The sequence below is a fragment of the Vespula vulgaris genome, chromosome 22 (genome assembly GCF_905475345.1).
Source record: "Vespula vulgaris chromosome 22, iyVesVulg1.1, whole genome shotgun sequence".
Classification (NCBI taxonomy): domain Eukaryota; kingdom Metazoa; phylum Arthropoda; class Insecta; order Hymenoptera; family Vespidae; genus Vespula; species Vespula vulgaris.
The window spans coordinates 2,733,930-2,759,660 of NC_066607.1; the positions used below are offsets into that span (position 1 = coordinate 2,733,930).

At 29.1% G+C, this 25,731-nt stretch overlaps 4 protein-coding genes across 7 annotated transcripts in view; 2 read left to right on the forward strand and 2 right to left on the reverse strand.

The window, feature by feature from the left end:
* The first annotated feature begins 855 nt into the window (after positions 1-855).
* LOC127071583 (NADH dehydrogenase [ubiquinone] 1 alpha subcomplex subunit 2) lies at positions 856-2,585 on the forward strand. The gene is made up of 4 exons (XM_051011009.1): positions 856-1,454; positions 1,896-2,001; positions 2,116-2,222; positions 2,417-2,585. Exons 1-4 carry the CDS (start codon positions 1,448-1,450, stop codon positions 2,506-2,508), a joined length of 312 nt encoding a protein of 103 aa, XP_050866966.1. The 5' UTR covers positions 856-1,447; the 3' UTR covers positions 2,509-2,585.
* Positions 2,586-3,702: 1,117 nt separating this feature from the next.
* LOC127071572 (pseudouridine-5'-phosphatase) lies at positions 3,703-5,505 on the reverse strand. The gene is made up of 5 exons (XM_051010997.1): positions 5,363-5,505; positions 5,151-5,238; positions 4,717-4,935; positions 4,372-4,604; positions 3,703-4,298 (listed from the first exon to the last, which is right to left on the reverse strand). The coding sequence occupies exons 2-5, from the start codon at positions 5,209-5,211 to the stop codon at positions 4,125-4,127; spliced, it is 687 nt and encodes a 228-aa protein (XP_050866954.1). The 5' UTR covers positions 5,212-5,238; positions 5,363-5,505; the 3' UTR covers positions 3,703-4,124.
* A 6-nt stretch (positions 5,506-5,511) lies between these two features.
* Positions 5,512-8,621, forward strand: LOC127071564 (O-glucosyltransferase rumi homolog). Its single transcript, XM_051010987.1, has 6 exons — positions 5,512-6,158; positions 6,275-6,440; positions 6,530-6,731; positions 6,883-7,161; positions 7,245-7,477; positions 7,637-8,621. Exons 1-6 carry the CDS (start codon positions 6,032-6,034, stop codon positions 7,830-7,832), a joined length of 1,203 nt encoding a protein of 400 aa, XP_050866944.1. The 5' UTR covers positions 5,512-6,031; the 3' UTR covers positions 7,833-8,621.
* Positions 8,622-10,609: 1,988 nt separating this feature from the next.
* The window catches only part of LOC127071558 (matrix metalloproteinase-14), a 32,876-nt gene continuing 17,754 nt past the window's right edge, over positions 10,610-25,731 (reverse strand). Inside the window, exons 2-10 of one of the 4 annotated variants that reach the window (XM_051010967.1) lie at positions 24,547-24,670; positions 20,063-20,170; positions 17,903-18,054; positions 17,401-17,703; positions 17,100-17,262; positions 16,852-16,988; positions 16,425-16,745; positions 16,073-16,271; positions 10,610-10,935 (exon numbers count right to left, since the gene is read on the reverse strand). In XM_051010967.1, the coding sequence (XP_050866924.1) occupies positions 10,793-10,935; positions 16,073-16,271; positions 16,425-16,745; positions 16,852-16,988; positions 17,100-17,262; positions 17,401-17,703; positions 17,903-18,054; positions 20,063-20,170; positions 24,547-24,670 (1,650 nt within the window). In that variant the 3' untranslated portion in view covers positions 10,610-10,792. Of the gene's footprint in view, positions 10,936-11,133; positions 11,446-16,072; positions 16,272-16,424; positions 16,746-16,851; positions 16,989-17,099; positions 17,263-17,400; positions 17,704-17,902; positions 18,055-20,062; positions 20,171-24,546; positions 24,671-25,731 lie in introns of those variants that run through there. The other 3 variants (XM_051010969.1, XM_051010968.1, XM_051010970.1) reach the window with 3 other exon arrangements.

Below are 25,731 nucleotides of genomic sequence, written 5' to 3' on the forward strand. Positions count from 1 at the left end.
TTTAGGTGATTTACTGTAAATATTAATATATAGATAATAATTTTATAGAAGTGGGAGTATTATCTTATGTCCAAGACTTACAAATTCTATTTTTTAGAACTGGATTTGTTGACCTCGTGAGGTAGAAAATTTCATCTACATATATATCTCCATCTATTTGAACAATTGTAACCAAATATTTACCACTTCCAAATGTTAGTACAAAATTACTAACTAATGTGTAATGCATTTTTATTGCAATTGTTTTCATAATATATCAACATCATAAATTTTTTTAATATGGAGATCTATTAATTTATTGTTATATTTATATTGTGTTAACACAATAATAAAATAAACAATGAAGCTTAGGATGATTAAGACAAAATAAATTTACATAATGTTCCATTTAAAATGGAAATATAAAAAAGATATAACATAATGTAATTCAGAAATTTGTATAACATATAGATTACTCATGAAAATTATAGTAACAGACATGATATATTTCTCTTAAATACTGTATTTCCTGGAGTTTTTCTTTTTTCTTTCTCTCTCTCTCTCTCTCTCTCTCTCATTTTTTAAATGTAAATATTCTACTAAAATATAAAAAACTTTTTTGCTTTAATCATACAGTTAGCATAAAAGATATTTTATCTTGGTCCTTTTTTATCATCTACTACCTGTACACAATATTCTATAGAAATAATATACTCAATTTTTAGCATTTAACATTATAAAAAAGTAAAAGATACTTCTTTCTGTAATATTCATTATTTGGATGTTATTGATTTTAATTATAGTAATTAATTTCTATTAAAAATATTTTAGGTATTTTATATATATATATATATATATATATATATATATATATATGCATAATATATGTGCATATATGTGTGTGTATACATATGTGTATATGTATATATATGCATATACACACAAGCAGATCTCAATAATTATTTTGTTTCACAAAAAGTACATGTCCTATGTTGATAATAATAAGTTTCCTTGGCACATATTTGTTTGTATTGACGTCTGTGTATAGTCATTTTATATTTGAAAGAATTACATAATGAACATAATTTATTTGGTTAAATCTCAAATTTATTCTGAAATTTGTTTAGATATATATAAATACTTTTGATATTGTAAATATAATATACATATGCAACAATAATTACTGAATTTACTTATTAGTCAAGTTAATTATTATTTATTAAAAATTTGGATATTACTATAAAGCAAAATTGTTGCCAAGAAAGCTCTAATGTCAAACACTATATTTAAAATTAAGCAAAATGTGGATGTATATGTATATAATATAGCTATGCATTTCTGTATCAATGCTTCTATAAAGTATATCTGAGATAAACCTGATAGAAAAATTAAAATTGGTAGTAGTTTCAGTGAAACGATTTACATTTTATGAAAGAAACGTTGGTTAAGAATATATAAGATTTAGTTTATGAAAGGTAATTTGTAATGTCATTATAGTCTGTCTTCAAGAATATGTCATACAGTGTCATTACATACAGAATTAACAGAATAAACCTATTTTACATACTAATTCATAAAGTTTAACGTTCCTATCCCATTATACACACATAACATTTAAATTATAATAAAATAATATATATATATATATACACACACACAAACATATATCTGTGTGTTTATATATCTGTATATGTATATCACATAATTAATATTATGTTTTTTAAATTTAGCCTCACTAATTTTGAATCTATAATTTTATCGCGGATTTTAATCTATTTACAATTTTTTATATATTATTCAAACTAACAATCTTATATAATTAAGTGGATAATTTTAGAAAATAGTTGTTTGAATTTAAAAAAGTACATTGAACTATTATTTTTTTTGGTAATATAATATTCGTATGACATAAGTAGTAACTGAAGAAAAGGATTCAAAGATGGCTGCGATTAAGTTTGGATCGCATTTAAAGGAATTGCGAATTCTTCTATGTCAGACGTCAAAATCAAGTGAAGGAGTTAGGTAAATAAATGTTTTCATAAAAAAAAAGTAAATATTAAATACAGTTAAAAAGATATAGTAGATACAATTGAATGGTTATAATTCTAACCTAACTGTTTTTCTACTTGTTTTCAGAGACTTCATAAAACAACAGTATGTTACTATTAAAAAAACTAATCCAGAAATTCCAATTTTAATTCGGGAATGTTCTTTAATTGAACCAAGACTATATGCACGTTATGGTAAGTTATATTTTATGATATTAATTTTGTCATAGTATTATTATATTAATCTTGCAATGATTGTTAAGACCATAATTGAAATAATATTGAAAAATAAATGTTTGATATAAAATATAATTAAAATTTAAGAAATTAATAAGCAGTATGTTATACTTTTGTTGTAATGATCTATCATATATATTACAATATTTCAGAATATGGTGTAGAACGAAATGTACCTTTGAATGACTTAAAGTCTGAAGAAATTCTTGAAAGGTTCAAAAAACTTGTATCCTCAAAACCATGAATGTACTTTACCTTGTAATATAGATATGTATCATAATTGTTTAGTTATCAAATAAAATAGTTATATATAAATTAAAAGGGCAATAATTTAAAATCATTGTTTTTAATTTATAGGAACAATTTTCACAGAAACTTAGTAATATATACACTAAATATGTGTATAATCAATAGTGACATTGTAAATATTACAAAATATAAAATCTATCATATATTTATATGATATTTTAAAAATCTATACATAACATATATCTAAAGAATTTACATATAGTCAACTAAATCAACTAAAAATATTTCTAAATACATGGCAGGTTTTAATTATATTTTTAATGTCGTCATAATTGTTATATCTTTCATTTGAACTAATTAAGAAAATATATATATATATTTTTTAATATATCATTTTTAGTAGATTTTGAAAGAAAAAAATTCATTTAATTGTTTAAACTGATCCTATAAAAAATCTGCCTGCAGATTTTTATATATGTTCTACTTTATGATTACATTAGACTATACTCCAAAATGCTATTCATCACCTCTCGCTCGAATTATATATAAATCAGCGACGAGTGTGAAAAAAAACGAATTAGAAGCGCGTTAGGGAGAACATCGTCCCTTCTCTTGATTTATCGTTTGGGTGTGTTGTATGCTTGTGTACATATATCGTGCTCTTTTCGTTTTTATCGTGAATTAAGAAGCTGAGTTAATATTAGACATTTGACATTAACTTTGCAAATTAGCTGCCATGAAGTCAATACATATCTTATAATGGTAAAGACATGCAATTTATAAATATTGCATATATATATGCATATACGATAATATTTTTTTATAAAAAATAAAAACCTATGAAACAATATCATTTCATTACAAAGTATTGCAATTAAAGAGATAAACAATATATAACTTTTTTTTACCAAATAATATTTACATAAACTAAAAATCATAATTTTTTTCTTAACGATAAGAGAATTTTTTTAAACACAAAATAATATCCAGTATCACGACTGTTATTTTTTAGGTGACAATAAAGTAACAATACTAGAAGTAAAAGAGATAATAGCGTCAAATACATTCTATGCAAAAAATAAAAAGTATATAAAAATATACATTGTCTAAAATCATTGTTTGTAAATTAATGATATGTCTAAATATCTAAATCTTTTTTTTTTTAATTTTATTCGAAATCTATAGTTTATTTATTTTTTTTTTTTTTTTTAATAACACAGTAAATATTAATTAAATTGTTTACCGAATATCAGGTATGCTTATTTCTTGAAGTGGCATAGTATAATGACACAAGCATAACCACATGATAAATCTATGCAGCACATTGCAGTGATTTACTGTATAATTACCTAATTCTCCTAAGGATAATTATTGATCGACTTTTATAAACAAGAATTCATTCAAAATAAAAATGATTTCCCAATTTTATAAAAGTATTACATTTGTTAAACAAAATTATTTGTACATTTAAATGAGAACTTAACTATTTATCGAAATCCCAAGAAAATAGTTTCGTCTAATAAGTTCTTAATTTTCTAATAAATCCTTGTTCAGAAAAATCGATTTAGAATTATGTTCAGAAGAAGTTATGGCTACTGAATTTTTTTTTAATTAGAACGGTGGTAAACCAAATAGTTCTGGACGAAAATCTTCAAGGCTTTTCAATACAATTGTTGCATTTTGATAATATTTTTTATCCAACAAAGGATCCGGCACCATTACAACTTGCATTCCTGCAGCAACAGCAGCTTCTACTCCATTTGGAGAATCTTCAAATACTAGGCACTGCAATATCATATTAAGTTATATTTTTTAATATAACTTTAATGTTTAATATTATATAAAAAATTATAAAAACCTCTGAAGGTTTAGGCTTGTCAGGAAATCGTTGGGCAGCTACAAAAAATATATCAGGATGTGGTTTTCCATTTTGCACCTCTGGATCTGTACCACCATAAACTTTATGATGAAACAGATCAAAAATGTGCTCCCATCTCTGTGTTTTTATATCACTAGTTGATTGACTAGAACTTGTTGCAAGTGCAATTGGAATATTATTGTTTTTTAAATGATTTAAAAGACGTTCCGCACCTATATAAATACATGATATTTTTTATAATACAACAGGTGTTTTCAAACTATGTCAAATGTCAATAATATAAGTTTGTAACATGAATAGTTTTTTAAATATACTAATATATACCTGGCATTAAATTACACATTGGAAAAATGTCCATATATATAGCTGCAAGCTGATTTTCAAATTCTGGTCCACTAATTGGTAAATCCAACATTTCAACAATTGCTTTCGCAGATTCATTACTCTTAAATCCCATAATCTTTATTTTGTGTTCCCAAGTGTATTCTTTACCATATTTTTGAGAAATCATATTGAAAGCTTTGGAGTATAAAATCTCTGTATCTGAATATTAATAAAGAAGTATTTTGAAAAATATTTTATTTATTAAAAATTTAACATATCCCTTTTTTTAAAAACAATAAAGTGTGTTGATGGATATTACTACAATTCTACTTAATACAATAGAATTATTCAAAATAAAGTGCGATTAAAAATTTAACTATCTAATATTTCAATGGGTATATATATATATAGTAATAAACAGATAGATATCATACCTAATAATAATCCGTCCATATCAAAAATACAGTGCGTTACTTTTTTCAGATCGGCAGCCATTTTCAAAGTGTAATTTTTATAGGTTAGCTGCAATTATAAATATCAATCAATATTATTACCTATGGTGATTAATTAACAATATAATGATGTAAAAAATGTTATAAACTTCCTTATTGAAGAATGATATTTAAAATTTGGTATTATCACTTACGATTTTATCTCTACTTTGTAAGACCGTTGATAACGAAACAATGTTTAAAGATTCGAACTAGTTTTATCGAGACAATCAATTCGAATGATGAAATCCTTCGCTAGATGTCTTCTTGAGGTTTTAAAACTAGTCGAGTATGATGTAAGTATTGTAAACAATTCTTGTTGTGAATATAATTTTTTTTTTATATTTATCAATGAAAGATAATATTGACGTAAGGCAGACTTATATCATACAACAGACTGTTATTCTGTTTTTTCTCATATTTCTTTTCTTAATTATATTTATTTATTAAATCGTAGAATAACTCTTTATAAGAAGGTATAATTCTGATTTCTTTTTATCCTTTTCTTTTTTCTTTTTTTTTTTCTAACTATGAGTATAGAATCTACGAGCAGGAGCAAACAGAAGTATTAGGCAACCGTTAAGCTTAGAAAACTTCAACGATGTTAGATGTTAACGATTATAACCAATCAATTTTAAGATCGCTTTGCGAATAATTAATCGTCAAAAAATAAACACATTGTATTAAAAATGATTGGTTAATATAATATTGTTCAATTAGTATTGATATTTAATAAGAAAGCTTTTCTAAAGTTTACAAAGTCTATTCATAATTGGAAGTTACTTTTTTATTTACTATATATACATTCAAACTACGGCGTATGAATGAAGTGCTTAAGTTTTATTGTTTTATTAATAATTTTTTTAAAAGGACACTGTGTCGAACAATACTGCAAAATTAATGATGCAGAACATTGCAAGGAAAGAGATGAAGGTTATAAATATAAGAAAGGTATTTATTTTTTTTTATTTGTGTGTTTTTTGTACAAAGATAAAAAATTATTCGTTAATGCATATTGAAGGGACCTGATAAATATCGAATTTGTATTTTATTTTTTATATTTTCAGTTGAAAAATATGAAGAATATATTGAAGCTATTCATAATGCTGAAAGGAATTACATAGAATGCAATGCTACGAGATGTGAATGTTTTAAGGATATAGTAATTAGAGATTTGAAGCCATTCAAAAAAAATGGTATAAGTAAAGAATTAATTGATATAGCAAAGACCAGGTATGTTTGCTCTATTAAAATTGATAGACATATTACTATTTCGTTATTTATTAATATCTAACTTATATACAATATTTTTGTATTTTTAGAGGTACATTTTATCAAATAATAAGTGGAAAGCTTTACAGAGAGAAAGATTGTATGTTTCCATCAAGATGTGCCGGGATAGAACACTTTCTTTTGAAAATAATTCATAACTTAACTGATATGGATTTAGTTGTTAATACTAGAGATTATCCTCAATCAAATAAGCATTTTGGAAAACCTTTACCTGTGTTTTCTTTCAGCAAGGTAATCTATGCAAATTAATACGTACAGAATATGCGCTTGGAACATATTTTCCAAATTTTATTTTTATCTAAACAACGTTGATAAAAAATTCATTCAATTCGATATCATCTCGATTGGTGTCCAAATTCAGCACATTACACAATATTTATAGACACCACAATATTATGATATTATGTATCCAGCATGGGCATTTTGGGAAGGAGGACCTGCTATATCTTTATATCCTCGTGGTCTTGGACGGTGGGATCAACACCGTGAATTATTAAATAAAGCTAGTGAAAACATACCATGGAATAAGAAAAAAGAAAAAGTATTTTTCCGTGGCTCCAGAACAAGTTCTGAACGCGATAATTTAATATTATTAAGCCGTAAAAATCCAAACTTAGTTGATGCACAATATACAAAAAATCAAGCATGGAAGTCAGATGAAGTAAGTTACTCTTTTTTTTTTTTTTTTTTTTTTTTGATAATCTACATCAAAGTTCTACTTTTAAATTTGAATTTTTAATTTAGGATACATTACATGCACCTCCAGCTTCTGAAGTTCCATTAGAATCTCATTGTGCATATAAGTATTTATTTAACTATAGAGGAGTTGCAGCTTCATTTCGATATAAACATTTGTTCCTGTGTCGATCCTTAGTTTTCCATGTTGGTGATGAATGGACAGAATTTTATTATGATGCTATGAAACCATGGATTCATTTTATTCCTGTTCCTAAGGATGCTAGCCAAACTGAATTAAAGTAAGATGTGGTAATCTCATAACATATTTTGAGCACATTAAAAATTAATTCTTAATATAAAATAAGTTCTTAAATACTATTACTTATATTATTCTGAAATTATGTTATATATTATTTTATATCAATTGTAATTTAATTAATGTTTACATTTGTTTTCAGAGAACTCATACAATTTGCAATAGACAATGATATTTTATCAGAAAAAATTGCAAATCGCGGAAGAGATTTTATATGGCATAAATTAAGAATGAAAGATATATTATGCTTTTGGAAAAAACTATTGAAGAGTTATGGGAAAATTTTTTCGTATAAACCAGTTTTAGATAAACATCTAATTAAAATTGAGCGAAAATAAGTATGTACTTTATAATTAACGAAATAAAAAATATATTATATAATAAGTAGAATCATTATGCTAGGTAAAATATACATGTATTTTATTATAATGTTTACTTTACGATAGTGGAAAGTATATTACAATGGAGGTTTTGTTAGTTGGAGTGAAACACAGCTATGTGGCAAGTTTCAAAGTGAATCATTAATACCCCAACGTTACAATTAACACAAAAACGACCTTGTACTATGTTTATAACAAATTTTATGTTTCTAAACATAACGGGGGATAATAGTATGTTGTCATTTTAATATGAAAAAATATTTGTAAACTAACTAGTAAATATGTTATTTAATAAATACTGATCATAGTACAGGGCCATTTATGGTATATTCTGATACACATTAAGCAATCCTTAATACTTAAGTACTGGTAAAACACTTACACAATCAAACTACTTTGAGACTTACTGAATAATAAGAAAAAATGCATATTGGTTGAAAAAAAAATTATCGATTTGGATAATATATAAATATTTTATATAATACATATGGTCAAATATAGTCTCTCATCATAATCATTTCATTCAGAGTTGATTTAAAATAATGCTACAAAGTTTTGGACTATATAAAAATCGATATTTGATAGATGCATCCTAATATTTTTGGAAAACCATGAAACGTATTTGGTTCTTGTACATACTTTTATTATAATGAGATATTTTCCTGATGAAATTAATGTAAATGTATTGACGATATGGAAGCATTTATACAAGGAAATAAACGTTTTAGAATAAAAAACAAAAAAAAACTTTATATTTTAAAAATGAAATTGTTTGTAATAGTTCAATTTACATGAAAAAATAAACTGCATTTTTTAATGCATCGAAGAAGATATAGGTATGAGATGTATGCGTTACAAAAATATGATTTCTTTTTGTAGATATCAAATGTATACATTACAAAAATATTTTTTAAGGCACTTGCAAAATAACAATTTTTTTAACATAATTGTAAATTAATAGTTGTGACATGAGTACTATAGCAGATGTTTTTTATATGAATATTGTTTATGAATAAATTCATTTCATAAATATGAAGTAATTATTGTGTTGTTTTTTGTTTTTTTTTTTAAACTTATCATCTATACTGCATACTGCATATTCTCCTTTTTAAATTACATTATGCCATTTCTCATATTTTCAAACAATTAACATGTAATTTGTATATAATTTAAAATTCTATAACACTCATGTAACATCATAACTTTCTATATAACAAATACTTTTGACAATATCATATTGTCAGTTATGAAACAATCTTAGCATTTCTTTAATAATTACCCCATTGCAACGTTTTGTTGCATTTTTTTTATAAGAAATATATTTTGGAATTTGTGCGAAATGCTAACAATGTTCTAGACCCAAATGAATAGTGCCTATGACATTTAAAGTCTTTCCCCAGAAATATACAAATCAATAAATAGGCAGTGTGAAGGGTCCAGCCAAAACATTGGATTGCAAAATTTAATAATATTGATATGAATACTATTCGAACCTATTATATATATATATATATATATAACATTTTATATTAAATTAGCTTAGTTCCTTCATAAAACAGTATAACTTCATCTCAATTTCAATTACGTTAACCGATATCCATTTAGAAAAAAAACATTAAAGTATACTTTGGAAAGACTACTCATAAAGTATGAATTCAAGATGTTATACTTAACAAAATTGAAAGGTCATATCATTTTCCTAACACTTAAATCTAAAAATAATACATCGCATCACATTTCTTATGGAAAGTTTTAAAATTGGATTTGTAAAATCCTTATAATTCGATTAATACGTCGATCGATCGAGATGATGAATGAACATTACTTTAAAACTTATTTTTAAATATAGGCTTATGTTCGAAAATATCCGAATACGCACGATGGCTGAGCGAAAGTTTAGAGATTTATTTTTCAATTCATAATACGCGCGCAAACGGAACGTCGAATTTGATTTATTTAAATTGCCACAAAGCACCGTGAAGTGCGATATTATTGCAGTTTATATACTTTTATATTCTTTCTTCGAACAAGCGGCAAAAATTCAAAGATTATTATTATTATTACTTTCTTTTTTTCTTTTCCCTTTTTTATTTGATATAATCCAATTTACAACGAGAATCTCGTACGAATCGTTCCAACGTGAAAAACGCGTGCAAGAACGATCGCTCAACCGTTAATTTTCTATCGTTCGGATTATTTATTTATTTATTTATTTATTTATTCATTTATTTATTTTTTTTACTTTTGATCAAATTCATACGACTACTTATTACATATACATACATACCGTCTGTACGATTCTTGTGAATTAATCAGCTAGAGAGAAAAAAAAAAGAAGACTTCTATTGAAGACGTCACCACATTGGCAGTTTGCGCCCAACTCTTCTCCCTCCCATTGTCTCTTCTCTCTCTCTCTCTCTTTTTCTTTCCTTCCCTACTATTTCGCGGATACCGTCCAATAGAGAAGAAACTTTGACGCACAACGGAGTCACTGTATTATAACCACTAACGATAGCCAATCGTAGGTCGACGATGAGAGACAATCAAATGGAAACGCCTTTCAAAAAAAGAAAAAATAAAAAATAAAAAAAAAAACAAGAAAGCGCGGGAACGTTCGTTTCGAGCCATGAAACCAGGGACGACACAATCATTCTAAATATCGAGAACACGAAGGGTCTCCTTCTCCTCTTCCTTTTATTCTTTCTTCTTTTCGTACTTCTTCTCTTACTTCTTGCTTCATCCTCTTCTTCTTTCCACGTGTTTTCCTCGACGTGTTTTGACTCATGAGAAATTCTTCAAACACGATGACACTCCGTTGGATGGATTAACCGGAGATTCCTTATCGTGATACATACATATAGTATTTCCTTTCTCCTTTCTCCTTCAACCTTGAATCGTTTCTTCGTTGTACATTTGATTTATGTTGCGACGATGAACCTCGCTACGATCACCGTTACGATACTAATGATAATGGACCATGTCTCGCCGTTGAAAATGCTACGCGATCCAGAATCCATGCGATCTTGATTAGATGGCGTCGCAAATTGCTCGTCTAATCCTCCTGTTGGGGTTTCAACGAAAAAATCGTAATGCGCGCGGCATAACGTTACATTTTTATAGGCGATGGAATGGGGGATTGCGATTGGTTCAATTTTGGAGGGAACGAATTTGATTGGTTGGGCGGCGTGGGGACAATAGGCGGGAGTGAGTGAATTCGATCGATGATTGGCCGAGCCACGCTTAGCAAGAGGTCGCTCTCGTCGTTTGCTTGCTTGCTTGCTTGCTTGATTGTTTTTTGTTTTCGCTTTCTTGTACCTGGTTATCGCGCGCGAAACAACGTCGTTCAAAACGTGTGCGGACAACAGTTCTCGCAATCTTTTTCTCGCATCGTCGTTGTTTGGAACTTTTCTTTTTTTTGTTTGTTTTGTTTGTTTATTTGTTTGTTTGTTTGTTTTTGGTTTGCGATCGTTTTGGCACGTGTAAACTCGACCGAACGGGCCGTTACGGACCCAGCCCCGCAGCTCTCACTTTTTCTCGAATCCGTTTGATCCGAGACGAAAGTTGTTGTCCTCTGGAAATACGATTTTTTCCGGGATTAATTATCTCTTTTATCTGTTACTTCGACTAACTTAGTTCTTTTTTTTTTCCTTTTCCTTTTCTTTTCCTTTTCAAAGTGCAAGCGCTTGGATAAGTTTTATTGTAGTGAATGAATTGATACTCATTGTGTTTTTTCTTCGTTTGTGGGATTACGAATTTTTCACGAATAAATTGGAAGAAGAATTTGAAGATATTTTTGTTAGAAGAGGAACGAACGAACGAATGATATTTTTCATCAACTTCTGAATTCTTTTGGTGAGTAAATAATGATTATTTCGATTCTCTTTCGATTGCGATAAAATCGACAAAAGGGAACAAAAGTAAAATGTCTAAAAAATAATAATTTCGTCAAATACGCGTCATTATGATCATAGAAATTTCTTGTACCGTACCATCAAGATAGATATCTTTTTTTTTCGTGTAAACTTGCATCGCATTTCTTTTACGAGTATCATATTTTTTCTGTCTTTCTTTGATCTAATTAATTTCTTTTTTTTTTTCGAAATTCGACAAACATATATAGGTTAAGTCGTGTTCTATGAGAATGGATTTTCTAATCACGCGTAATATATTTGTAAATTAATTTCAACTGTAACACGTTTACGAAATTTCATATTTGAAATGCAAAGTTAAATTAATCGTTTTATGATATTACAATTGTTGAAAAGTAATGCGTCATAAGTTTAGATCTTGTCAAGTACAGTTAGGAATTTCAATATCATTTTTCCAATTATATCAACTGCGAAACAAAGAATTTTCGGACAAAGTTTCTATATAAAATACCATTTTGCTTCGATTTCTTTTTCGATCGAAGCAGGATGGTATTGTTTTTATCTTTTTCTTGTTTTTTCTTTTTTTTTCCAAAAGAAAAGCACTCGACTTATCGAAAATAAAAAAAGTTACGGCGGAAAAAAAGAACTCATTAGAAGATAATAAAAAAAGAAATAAAATAAAAGAAAAGAAACAATGAAGAGACAAAAAGAAAGAAAGAAAGAAAGAAAGAAAGAAAGAAAGAAAGAAAGAAAGAAAGAAAAAAAAACATGCTGCATTTTGATTCATCCCGTTCAAACAGAGAATTACTCTTTTTAGTTCCTTTTTCTTTATTTTTTTAGTTTAAATCGTCCTTTCACCATACGCAATCGAAATATGATCGTGCAAAAAATAATAAAGATCGTACATACATACGAAAAATAAAGAAAGATTATTATTGAAAGTAACGTGCAATAAAGAAATACGATTTGTGTACTACCAAGTGTGATATACATATGTATATATAGTGCATTAAAAAAAAAAAACCATAAAGGAAAACCAAACAAAACAAAACAAAACGAAACAAAACGAAAGAAATAGAAATAGAAATAGAAATCATAAAAAGAAGGAAATAAAAATAGATGCGGAATTATTCATCAGAGATGTGAAAATCTAAGAAAATATGGGATCACTCAACCAATAAGAGAAGTGAAATTGAGAGCACGTGACCAAGATAGTGATTTGTGATTGGTTAGAAGAAAGTAAATCCTTTTCTGATAATATTAGTCCAAGTTCCAAACAACGTGACCGTCAACCGTTTAATTTTATTTTTTTCTCTTTTTTTTTCGTGACCATGCACCTTTTATTTCACACACCGAAATATTCACGTACGACGTGCTCGAGCAAGTAATACGTTTTGTTGCATGTTATATATATATATCTCTTTTTTTTTTGATCGACCTCGTACTGTGATTTTACTATGCCAATACACCGTATATTATTACATATATACATACATACATACATACATATATGTGAGATTAAAAAAAGAGAGAAGAATATAGAGAAGATATTTCTAACACATATATACATGCACGTGTAGAGAAACATATGCTAAAAATACCAAATACGTGCATAATATGTACGTGACTCGTGCCAATCGTTTGTTCGAATAAACTTTCGAAATTTTAATGATCGATCTTAGAGATCGATCTAATTACCTTACTACTTATTAGTCGTGTTATACGATAATTGCCAGTGATAACTAATGTGCAAAAAAAAAAAAAGAGAGAAAAAGTGCAAATATCCCGTAACGAAGCATACTGATATCTTGTATGTGTAATAAGACTGTATTGTCAATTCCCATAAATAGAATAAGTAACAATGGAATAGAATAGAAAAATTTTCTTAATATTAAATTAAATCTATTAATTTAATTGAGTAATTATTAATTATATTTTTGATTATTTTTCTTTTTAATATTTTTAAAGTATCGTAAAAATTGTCGCGCATGTATCTGTACTATTATATTTCCGTCCCTTTTCCAATTTAATTGGCAATGTAGTCTTATTACACATAAGGTGTTTCTTATTTTCTTTTAATTCTTTCTTTCCCTCTAAAGATAGATTGCAAAGAGATAGGAAGCGTGAGAGGGGATGCAAAAAGAGATACGAAGGTTATTAGCATGCGATCAGAAGCATAGTGCTAACAATATACGGAATAAGCATACGTTTTTCTTTTTTGCATTTTATAAAGAATATGAAACAAAAAAAAAAAAGAATAGAGTAAGCCATATATAGAAGTTGCTTATGTCTAAAAATATGTACTACATATTTACTCTGTTCCGGTACTGGATACGGCGACGATGACACATTGACGACATGATAAGAAAGTAATATCCTTAATTTTTCCTTTAAGATATTACGTATATCGATTTCTTTTCTTTTCTTTTCTTTTTTTTTTTTTTCTTAAATGTGAGAGAAAAAATAGGACAGTATATAATCGGCCAACGTTATTCGCCAACTGGCTAATAAATACTTCGGGCTTGCATTAGCTCGTCCAACAAATAATTTCGGAATTTTTATTCTCGGTTTGGATCGAAAGCTATTAGAGATGATTTTGATCGATTTTAAATCGATTGCTTTTTTTTTTTTTCATTTTTTTTCCTCCTTTTTTCCGATATTGTTTAGGGCTATTTTTTTCTTTTTTTTTTTTTAATAGATAAATATTAATTAAACAAATAATTTTTTTTTAAATAAAAAATTAAATAACTAGGATCAATAAAGATCAATTGATTTTTAATATTTCTTAAGAACTTTTGGCCCAGCTTATATCGTTAAAAATTCTGAAAATCAATTTGTTGATCGATCCAATAGATATCTCGTGATAATATGATATGTAAGATTTAAATTCGATTCGAATTGATGGTTGATAAAAAAGGAAAAGAAAAAAGAAAAAAGAAAATGAAATGTTTTCGATGAATTCTACGAACGGGAGAAAGACATGAATTCGAGATACCGTGATTTTTTTTTTTTTACAATACAATAACGACAATTATAGACAATAGGACGTCACGAAATGCAACAACGCGATATGATCATTTTCATGGGTTAAGTTTGCTTGCGTGTATGCATATGTCGTATTATTATTATTATATTATTAATTTACCTTTGAGAAAATAGATATTAAATTTTGTTTCTATCATTAACTAATAAAAAAATAAAAAAAAAATGGACGAACTTTTTTCTATTAATGATCTCGGTTAGTATTATTCGATAATAAATTAGTAACCAGCACCATTTTTTTTTTTCTTTTTTAATTTTGTCGATGACAACAATAATAATAACCCCTTTTTTACGAGCCATCGCAGATCTATGTGCGTGCATTTTTAACCTTAGGAACTTTTTCACAATCTTAATAAAAAATAGTCAAATAGATAAGATTATGTAATAGATTTAAAAAATTACCTAGGGACATTTTTCGTTCTTGTCTGTATTTAAATCTTTCGACAATATTTCTCGATCGTCTTCATTCAATCTCTAATCGTTAAAAACAGAGATAGTAATAGTAATAATGATGGTATTAACGAAGGAAAAGAAAGAGAATGAAAAAGAAAAACAAAAAATCTTGACACGAGATCGAATAATTCGTATATCGTTCGAAACGTTAGGTCACATCCGAATCATGTACGATAGTATCGTTCGTTTGTTATAAGACCGGAAAATAAAATATAAATCGTGTCGGTAATAATTTACGACAAAAAAATATTACCCTTTTCCGTTTTGAAGAGATCGACAGTTAGTCTTCCGTTTTCAGAGATTTGCTACTCGCGATTTTTCTTTCTTTTTTTTTTAGATATTAATACACACTGACAAAAAATACGCACACATACAGAGACACACGACGGACAAACAAACAGAATGTCACCAAAGGTATTATAGCGCACACGGACATGTCCCTTCGATGGCTGCAAAGCCCTAGGTATGTTATATAGCCAGGTGGTGGACACCGTTTTTTCTCTCTCTTTAACTCGTACTCCGTTAGTTCTTTTTTTTTTTTGGCGGGGCACACACTCCAATTTTTGTTATTTTCTGCCAAAGATCTTTTTTTTTTTAAAAAATTCCCAAGCCAAAAGTTCCAGTTATCGTTAGAGAAAAAGATTATTATCGTTCGCACGAACGTAGTTTTTTTTTTTATAACGTATTGTTTGCATTCTTTCCCATTACTTGTAAATGTAGATATATCGTGTTAGATATTAGATATTAGTTCAATGGGTAAAGATAATCTGGAACTTTGCGGATGAGTCGAGGCAAACGATAAATTCGGCCGTATTTTTGAAGGCATTATTATACCTGCGTCTAATATGATGTCGCTAACGTCATTGTCGAAAGAGTCACGATCGCCGGCATCCAGCATGCCGGAAAACAGGGAAGATTCTTCGGGACTTTCGCCCTGCCATCTGATATTACCTAACGTCCCTTTGCTCGCCGACTTGCATCCGAACCACCAATAAGCTGTCGCCCTTGGGAACGCTGGCTCAGCGACGTCCACCTGAAAAATAACGTGATTTGTTTATTTCTCTGTTGCTCTCATGTTTAAGAATACGAAAGGAAAGAAACCAAAAAGAAAAAAAGAAAATACAATGAAAGAATAATACACACACACATATATATATATATATAAAGAAAGAAAAATAAAACATACTGAAAAGGTACGATCGTTGAATCTGTAATAGCCCTTGTCCTTGAAGAAATACGTGTATCCTTGATAAATGACAGCACCGTCTAGATTATCCGGTAGACCTTCCCAATTTTTGATTGGCTTTGGATAAGTACTCTTAACCGGTGGCTTTTGTACTTGATCGAATCGCCAGAATTTCGTTCCCTTGTAGAAATATATCTTTCCGTTTCCTGTCCAAACTGTCGCAGCGTCTATGTTGTCAGGTATTCCCGTGAAACCTTCACTTATTTCTTTTGGATATTGACCGTCCATATGTTTGCCTATGTACCTCCAATATTTCGATCCCTATACGATAGATTACATTTGTATATCTTCTATCTCTGTTCGAATTTGTTCTTGTTTTGTTAACGAGCTCACTTCAATCTTATTATTAATCCAGAGAGATTCTTACCTTAAAGAAATAAGTTTTACCGTTCTTGAATGTAAATGCAGCGTCTATATTACCCGGAAGACCCTTCCAAGAATTGCTAATCCGTTTGGGATAACCGCTAGCTATACCATCGGCTGTCAGTCTCCAATAATGTTCTCCTGCGAATAGGATCGATAGATCTTATTCAAACGATTCTTATCCACAAGATCGTTTTAACGATTACAAGTTAATAAAATAAAGTTTCAAGGATTTGATCGAAGGTAACATACCTTTGAAGACATATATGTGTCCTTCGGCGGAGTTAAATATCGTATCGATCTTTGGATCCATACAAAGCTCTGGATCTTCCTCGCCAGTTGGTGGTACAGATGTTGGATGAATATTCGTTGGTCCCTGTCCCCAACCAGTCGTTGTTCTTCTTCCGTATAGAGCCTAACGAATAATGGTGACATTTATTTGTTATTTTATTATCGATCAATCCTGTATTTGTTGTAATTCTTCTATCTGACCAAATTATTTACTTTTCTTTTTCCATCTTTAAAACTCTAAACAAAATAAATTTAAACTCACTTGAATACCATCGATGTCGTCGGAATGCAAATTGAAATTGGGCTCGTATCCACGATAAAACGGTGCCATCAGGGCGGCCTTAACGTCACTGTGACTTAATCCGAGCGAATGTCCAAATTCGTGTGCCGCAACTTGAAACAGATTCGTCCCACGATAACTGTTTATCGTCCATTGTTCGGCGTCATCGAAATGAGCGTCCCCACCGTAAACCGGGAAATAAGCATGTGCCAAAGTACCACCGCGTCCATCGAACGGATCACCGTCTCCGTGTTCACCGATTTCGAATCTGATGTCTATGTGAACCTGAATGAAATATTAAAATGTATTGGAATCTTTGTGTGTATATATATGTGTGTATCGATCTTGTGACCTGCACAGAGTTTTGCATCTTTTTTATCGGTTGGTGGTTGATAGTGTAAATATATATATATATATTTTAATTTTAAATATACATATTTAGATAAATATAAGATAATCGAATCGATCAAAAGTTATCACTTACCGAGCCTGAAGATTTAACCGTGAAGGATAAATCGGTGTATTGGGACCAAACGTTAAAAGCTTTAGCGATTTCCTTATCAACTTCTGTTCTACTTAAACCCGCTGGATACTTGCTAATCCTGTAGGACAATTTCTTTACTCGCCATCTCGATCCTGCGTAAGAATAAATCTATATTGATCAATCATGTCGAACGAGTTTGTTATATTCTAACATAACTAACGATACTCGTCGCGTGTCATCGCGTAACGTAGGTTCATTACCGTGAACTTACAATTTATGCAATCGCTATGCTCTCATATACACTCGTATATACCAACATGCCATACATGCTAAACATGTTATAATTACTGGTTGGTTGTGTTATGCAACCGAAAGAATTCTTTTACCATCGCGGAAGATCGGAGATAATAACGCGACCGATTCTTTCGTCGAAAGATTAAATGTTCGTCTTTCTTTTATTTTTTTTATTTATTATTATTATTATTATTATTTTTTTTTTATACATGAAATTATCTTTTCAACACGTCGTCCCGGAATAAGTTGTTATGTTAGGCGACCGCGATTTTTTTTAATCGAACGAAATGATATTTTTCGAAGTACGATATTTTCTACGATATAAAAATGCCAACATCACCTATCGTCCATTTTAACGAATAATTGTTACAATTATTTCTCCTCGTCCGTTCTACTTTGTTCTTTCAAACGGTAACAGAACTTTGTATACAATAGTGGTATACCATAATAGGTGTTACGGATCGACGATCTCGATGTTCTTTCTCTATCTTCTTTATGTTAGTTCAAACCAACATGCACGAACGACAAGAGTTTGATAGGTCGGAGTAAAAAGTTCAAAGTCATGGTTATATAGATCGAATCGAATCATTTTTACGATTATCTTTTAATATTCGAACGATGTCCCATGACCATTAGATACATTTAAATCGATACAGTGCTAATTTTTCTTTCTTTTCTTTTCCTTTTATCTCTTTTTCTTTTTGTTTTTTTCTTTCTTCTTTTCTTTTTTCATTAGATCAATGATCCAACGAAAATTTTCCTAGTTACTTTCGTACTCGATATTTTATTAGGTTGGTGTAACGTGATAGTTTTTTTTTTTTTACGTATCGAGTAAAATAACAAAAATCATAATTGTTATCGCACCAAACAGATATCAATCTTAGAGATACATTTTTTTTTGTATAAAGTTTTGTTTCATATGAAGAGTAATGTCTTGAATCGACATTACTAGCTATGTTGGTTTCATTAAAATATTTTGTTAAATTCGGTGAGAGAGTTAGTGTTGGGTGGTGGGTGGGAGTTGTAGGAAGAGGTTTGTTGTTTGTAAAAAAAAAAATTATAAGCGAGCGATTTCTAATTAATCTTTGAAGAATTTATTTACGGAGGGCTACGCGAGTAAAAAATGAAATTAAAAGAAAAAGAAAAGAAAGAAAGAAAGAAAGAAAGAAAATGTTTTATCGTGCACGTATGTGTTTTATCGAATGCGAACAAGTCCGTTTGGGGTGACTGATTTTCCATCGACTATTTGTAATTACAATAAGACGGAAAGAGAGAGCCAGGAAGTCGAAACACCTGTTACCCGGTCTATTAGAAAATGACTCTCTTGTTAAAATTATAAACGAAATTTACCAATGATATCGATTATCGGATTTTTTATATTTTTAAAACATTCATATTTATTGTTCCTGTTCGTCGTTTTAAATTAATTTATTTCTTTTTTCTTCTTCGCCACGAAATAAAAAAGAAAAGAAAAGAAAAATAAATAAGAAAGAGAAAAAAGATTGTTATATTATATATTAAATATAAATTTGTATCATTAAAAGTTATATATTTATATCTCGAATATACACTTTTATATAGTTAAATCATATACGTTTATATATATATATATATTTATAGGAATATACTGATAATTATATATTTAATATAAATAAACAATCTATTTAAAATTTAAGAATTATTTTATATATATATATAGTAGACATTATATAATATATTTTTTGACTATACAAATTCGCTAGTTTCTCATTATATAATTATCCGCTTCGCTTTATAATAATTAAATATACGTATGTATTTGTATAGAGATAGAGTTAATATAACAAACTTTATTTCTAATTAATTATTGCATTGAATTTCGCTCACCTTGAAGAGCATATCTCTTCGATCTTCCATCGTAACTCGGTCCTACTTTATCTTTAACGCCGCATCTTGATAAAGACATATAATAGGCCGTTTCATCGTTCATAGAACCTGAAACATAAAATATGATGGTTTCCTAAGATTTTTCTCATTTTTCATAGATCATTTAATATCCATTATATGTTGTGGTTTTTCTTTTTCTACTTTGCTTTTTTTCGCGAAGGATGTACTCTTATCGATCCTTGAAGCAACATTTATAGTCTATTATCGGCACGAAATCGTTGAATAGATATTTACATACGACGTGCGAGGATGTGCGTGCATCCATCGATAAAATTATTTATTCATCTATCATCGTACGCACGATATCCGCGTATACGCCCATCAATAAATACAACAAATTATTAATAGTCACTTCAAATCACCCTAAATATCAATTATGAATGAATCTTTAATCGCATACAACGTAAACAACAAATTATTTACGTTTACTTGAAACATTCTCAAAACGTGAGTGTCTAGAAAAATTTATTTATCGAATGAACTTTTAAACGTTTCGTTTTATCATTAAAAAGTATTGCAACTTATACATTTTTTATTACACTTATTCCTTATCAATATTCAAAGATTTCTTATTAAAGAAATTACGTATATGCTCTATTCTGTTCTGAATTTTAATAAAAACAAAAGATCGACAAAATATACAAATTCTGAAACAATTTGCAATAGATCGATCGGTTTATCGATCGATCTATTCTTCTTTTCTCTATTTTATTAAACGAAATCAACGATCGATCCCGTTTCATCGGTAGACTGCACAGGAAACATTTGTTGACCATTGATTATATCTACAGATAGTAGGAAGTTCTCGTGGGTTGCTTGTCAGTCATGAGGCGGAAGATCGTCACCGATAATCACGTTTCTGTTCGAACAATATACCGTATACACCATCAACGATATACAATTTTATTGTTAGATCATTCCTTCCGGTTTACCTTCGCTCTCCTTTTTTTCTGTTTATTTAATTTTTCTTTATTTTTTTCCACCTTTTTTTTTTTTTTTATCATCTTTCTATCTCTATTACTTTTTTCCAGATTCAATTAGACGACAATTTATCTCTCGAGTTCGTATAAATCGCATGGAACATTTTTCTTCTTCTTCTTCTTCTTTTTTTATTCTTTTTTCTCTCTCTCTCTATTTTTCTATGCGTACATAATATTATCTTTAGCCACATAATGTCTTCACTTATCTCATATTAATTCCTCTTTACGCTTACTTGGAGAATCTCTCCTTGACACCCATTCCTTCGGGAAGCTTCCTATCTTCTATCCAATATCGTTTATTATTAAAGACAATTTATATCACGTTTCGTTTAAAAATCAAACTTTATTATCTCATTTCTACCATGGATCGATCTGTTTCTTCTTCTTCTTTCTTTTTTTTCCCTTTGAATCGAACGGACTGATACCCATAATTTATTTCTTATTTATTTACTTATTAATTCTTCTTCTTCTTTTTTTTTTTGAATCAAGATATACATAATTTCAATTTTTTTCTTCTTTTTTTTTTTCTGTAGATATAATGTGTAGACGTAACGATTGAAATGTATTTAATATATTTCTTTGTTGGATAATAATTCGTTAGCACGTTACGTAGTAAAACAATTATGTACCAATACCTAACGCGTCGCATATTCCGTGATTCTTCTATGATAGTAATAGTCAGCATGCAACATTCTTTCGCATATGTTACCAAGAAAATTGGTGAATTATCGTCAAGACTTTACTCGTCGTATACATATCAATGGTATTAGTAATCGTTCATTGTAAATCATTTGCGATTCGTACTTACGTAGATCATTTTCTTTATTGCGATCGGTAGGAAGCAAACTATTTATTAACACGCTCTCCTAAGTATCTATTAATATTGTATGAAAATTATTCTTACAATATGCACGATACTCTGAAATTGTTTTCAATTTCATTTACATATTTACGTGTAAATCATAGATACAAAATGTTCGCTCGAATGAAAAAAATAAAAGAATACTTCCGTATTATTTGTAACAATACGAATTAAATAAAAATTTCGTCATAACTTATTGGACTAATAATAAAAATAAAGATACATACGTGTATATATATATATATATATCTACACACTTGAAATGATTTTTTTTCTTTTTTAATATTTTTCGTTTCCACCTAGCAAACGAAGGCTCTCGGATTTTAACAACAATACCATGTAATAATATCATACGACGAGCATGAATCATCATCGTATAGCGCCACTGTCTTATAACATAGCGAAGCGTTCCATCGAACTCTGAATCATGCTTCAAATTGTCATAGTTAGTGATGACCACCAGGGAAACTCTACTTGTTATTAACATCTATCATAATGTCTGTCTGTCGTTTTTAATTTACGAATCATTACACGTCGTCCATTTTCTTTTTCCCATTCATTTTATCTCGCTCTTTATAATAATAAGAATCAATCGTTTCTAACAAAAAATAGGAAAGATTAGAACAGATTAGAGGATCGTACGGAATAATGTCTCTTATAAAAATTTTTCGTTTCTAAATTTCACCTAAGTAATGCGTAGAGAAGACTAACCACTTTCTCGCTGAGACACTCGTCCAGTTTGACGAGTTTCTCTGTTCGCGTTTGCGTTCGCGTTCGCGTCATGTGTCAAGGACATAACCTTGACAATGATCGTAGGAAAATGTTTGCCTCGACACCCGGACTCTACTTCTCTCTCTCTCTCTCTCTCTCTTTCTCTCTCTCTCTTTTTCTCTCTTTTTTATCTTTCACGATGTTTTTCGTTGCGGAACGAATTGACTCTGTGACCAGTGAACATCTCTTTTCTTTTCTCTTCTTTTCTTTTCTTTTCTTTGAACGAAATTTTTCCAGTTTATTGTAAATACTTTTTTGATCATACTTCTCAAAGGTCCTCGAGCTAAAGAAAGAGAGAAAGAGAGAGAAAGAAAGAGAGTGACTAACTAAACGTTGGAGAATCCTTCGGAGAGACAGCAATATGTCGGAGTGTTGGTCCTTCGTCGTCTAGACATTCAAGAATGCACTTTTCCTTTCCAATATGCTACGGTGATCCAGGGAGATTTATCATTTTGCATCTTTACTACTACTACTACTACTACTACTTTTTCTTCTTCTTTTTCCCATCTCTTTTCTTTTTCTTTTTCTTTTTTTCTTTTCTCTTCTCCTCGTTTTCAAGGTTCACGTCATGCAAACGATGATAATACATCCTGTCGCCATTCTCTCCTGCTAAATTTCTTCATAGAAAGATATTTTTCTTTTTTCGTTCTTCATTTTTCATTTTTTTATTTTTATTTTTCTAACGTACACGCGACTCTTTCAATTTTTCTTTTCGATTCCAATCTAATAATTAATCACGAACGTCCCTTTCGTATCATTTTTCTTGAATGTTTCATTTATTCTATATATACTCGAAAAGATCGTTGCTTTTTTTTTCATTTATTTCTTTTTTTTTCTTTTTCTCTTTCGATTTATAAATAATTCTCATCTCAGAATATTTATAAGACAGTACGTTCGTTCGATTCATCGAGAATGTGAACTTTATCGAAGTGACTTTTGAAACGGGACTTTGACATTCGACGCACATACATATTGTATATTTACGTATGTATAAGTATTTATGCATGTATGTATTTACGCAATAGATTAATTCATGCATGCGTGTCTCCTTTTAATTAGTTCGATTACTGCAAATTTCACTTATGCACGCGCCGACTCGTGAGTCACATACAGTCGACATTGAACAAGTGCATAGATATATGTGTAAGTATGCATCTATATCGAATGGAGACGATGAAGGTGGTGGGATTTGCTGATTCATGTCGATTAAAACGAGTTACGATCAAAACTAGAGTAGTATCTACTCACATGGAACGGAATTTATATATAATAACTTTCTTAGCTCACGTCAAATTATTATCAAGTTTTTTTATCAACAGAATTTTTAATACGACCTAGACGAAATATCTCTAAACGTCATTTAAAAAATTATCCTTTCTCAAAACTTTTTAGACTATTTTTTTTTTTAATAATGTTGAATTACGAGAGTCCAGGAATTATTTTACAATTTCTTATTTTACAATAGGGACTTTTGGTACAAGCCTATATTAAAAAATTCAAATGATATTTATTGGCTGATCCAATAAATATTTAATAATAATAAAAAGAAAAAAGAAACAATATTAATCAAATTTTGTGTCAAAGTCATTTCATATATCGGGTGACTTAATATATATTGTATATTATGTTAGGTCTATCGAAAAGTTCTGTCCGTAGGTTATAAGTATTTAATATTAATAAAAGGAGTACGGATTTATTGTATTTTCTTATTAAATTCGAAAAAGAAAAAGGAAAGAAAAATTGATAAATGAACAGAAGCAGAACAGAGCTTTTTCATTAGATCTAATCAAGGATGAAATTGTTGATTGTACCTGTTATATTGATTCCAGCAAGCGATTGAAACTCTGAGATTGCTTGAGATAATGACTCCTCGGAAATGATTCCGCCATTTGCAGGATTAACCGATGGCAAATATCCATACTGCGAGAGATATCTCTGTAATGCAAACAAAAAGAAAAAAGTTAGAATAATATAAAACAAATGAATATAAATATCGAAAAAAAAATATAATACATCTCGAGTAAAATCATTATCTTTTCTGACCTTTTCTAAATTCGTCAAAATCGTAATATATAAAAGATATAGAAATGTTTACAAATCATTATTCATTTATATTTAACAAACTTTTTTCTTGTTTATAAGTTCTTGTTAAAGTGTCGTAAATATTCTATCGAAAAATTTGGAAATTTATTCAGCGACACGACACATTATATATAGTCAAAGCGTTAAAAAGAAAAAAAAAGAAAGCAAAAAAGAAAAGAAAATAATTAAATCTTTCGAGGGTAGGACCAATTCATCGTTATGTACGTCGAAGCGATAAGGTACGATCTATTATCGATGGTTATTGTGTATGCGTGGGTGTGTTCGTTAGCTTAATTGCGACCCATTGTATCTTGGAGTGTAAATCCGGGTAGGCTAATCAAAGGATCATTGTTTAAACCAAACTATCTTGCTTTCTTATGTCGACCTTGCGATTTATTATCGAACTATTTCGAAGGTTGTCATTTATATACAAAGATAGATTGCCTTACTTATCCGCGTGTAAATTTGTCGAGAATTCTTCTTCGTTGTTCTCTTTTTTCTTTTTCATTTTTTTTCTTTCCTTTATATATATATATTTTTTTTTTTTGATTGGGTTAATTCCTTCTCGCTTTTGCGATAAAGTTCTCTATCTCTTTCTCTTTCTCCTTCTAATATCCAATTGTTATCGTTTCTCAAAAGAAATGAATATATAATAAAGAAAGAGAAATAGAAAAAAAAGAATAAGAAGAAGCAAAAGGAAAATTATGTAAAAGGAGAGTAGTAATTGATATTCATTTTGTCGAATACATACATATATACATATATGCATAGACAGGTATGTATGTAAATAAGTAGATAGATACGTCTATTGTTTCATAGACTAGACTAGACGGGAGGGAATCCTGCATTTGCACATCGATATTTCCGAATGAATTTAGGACAAGGACCAAACACCGAGTAGGTAAGTACAACCT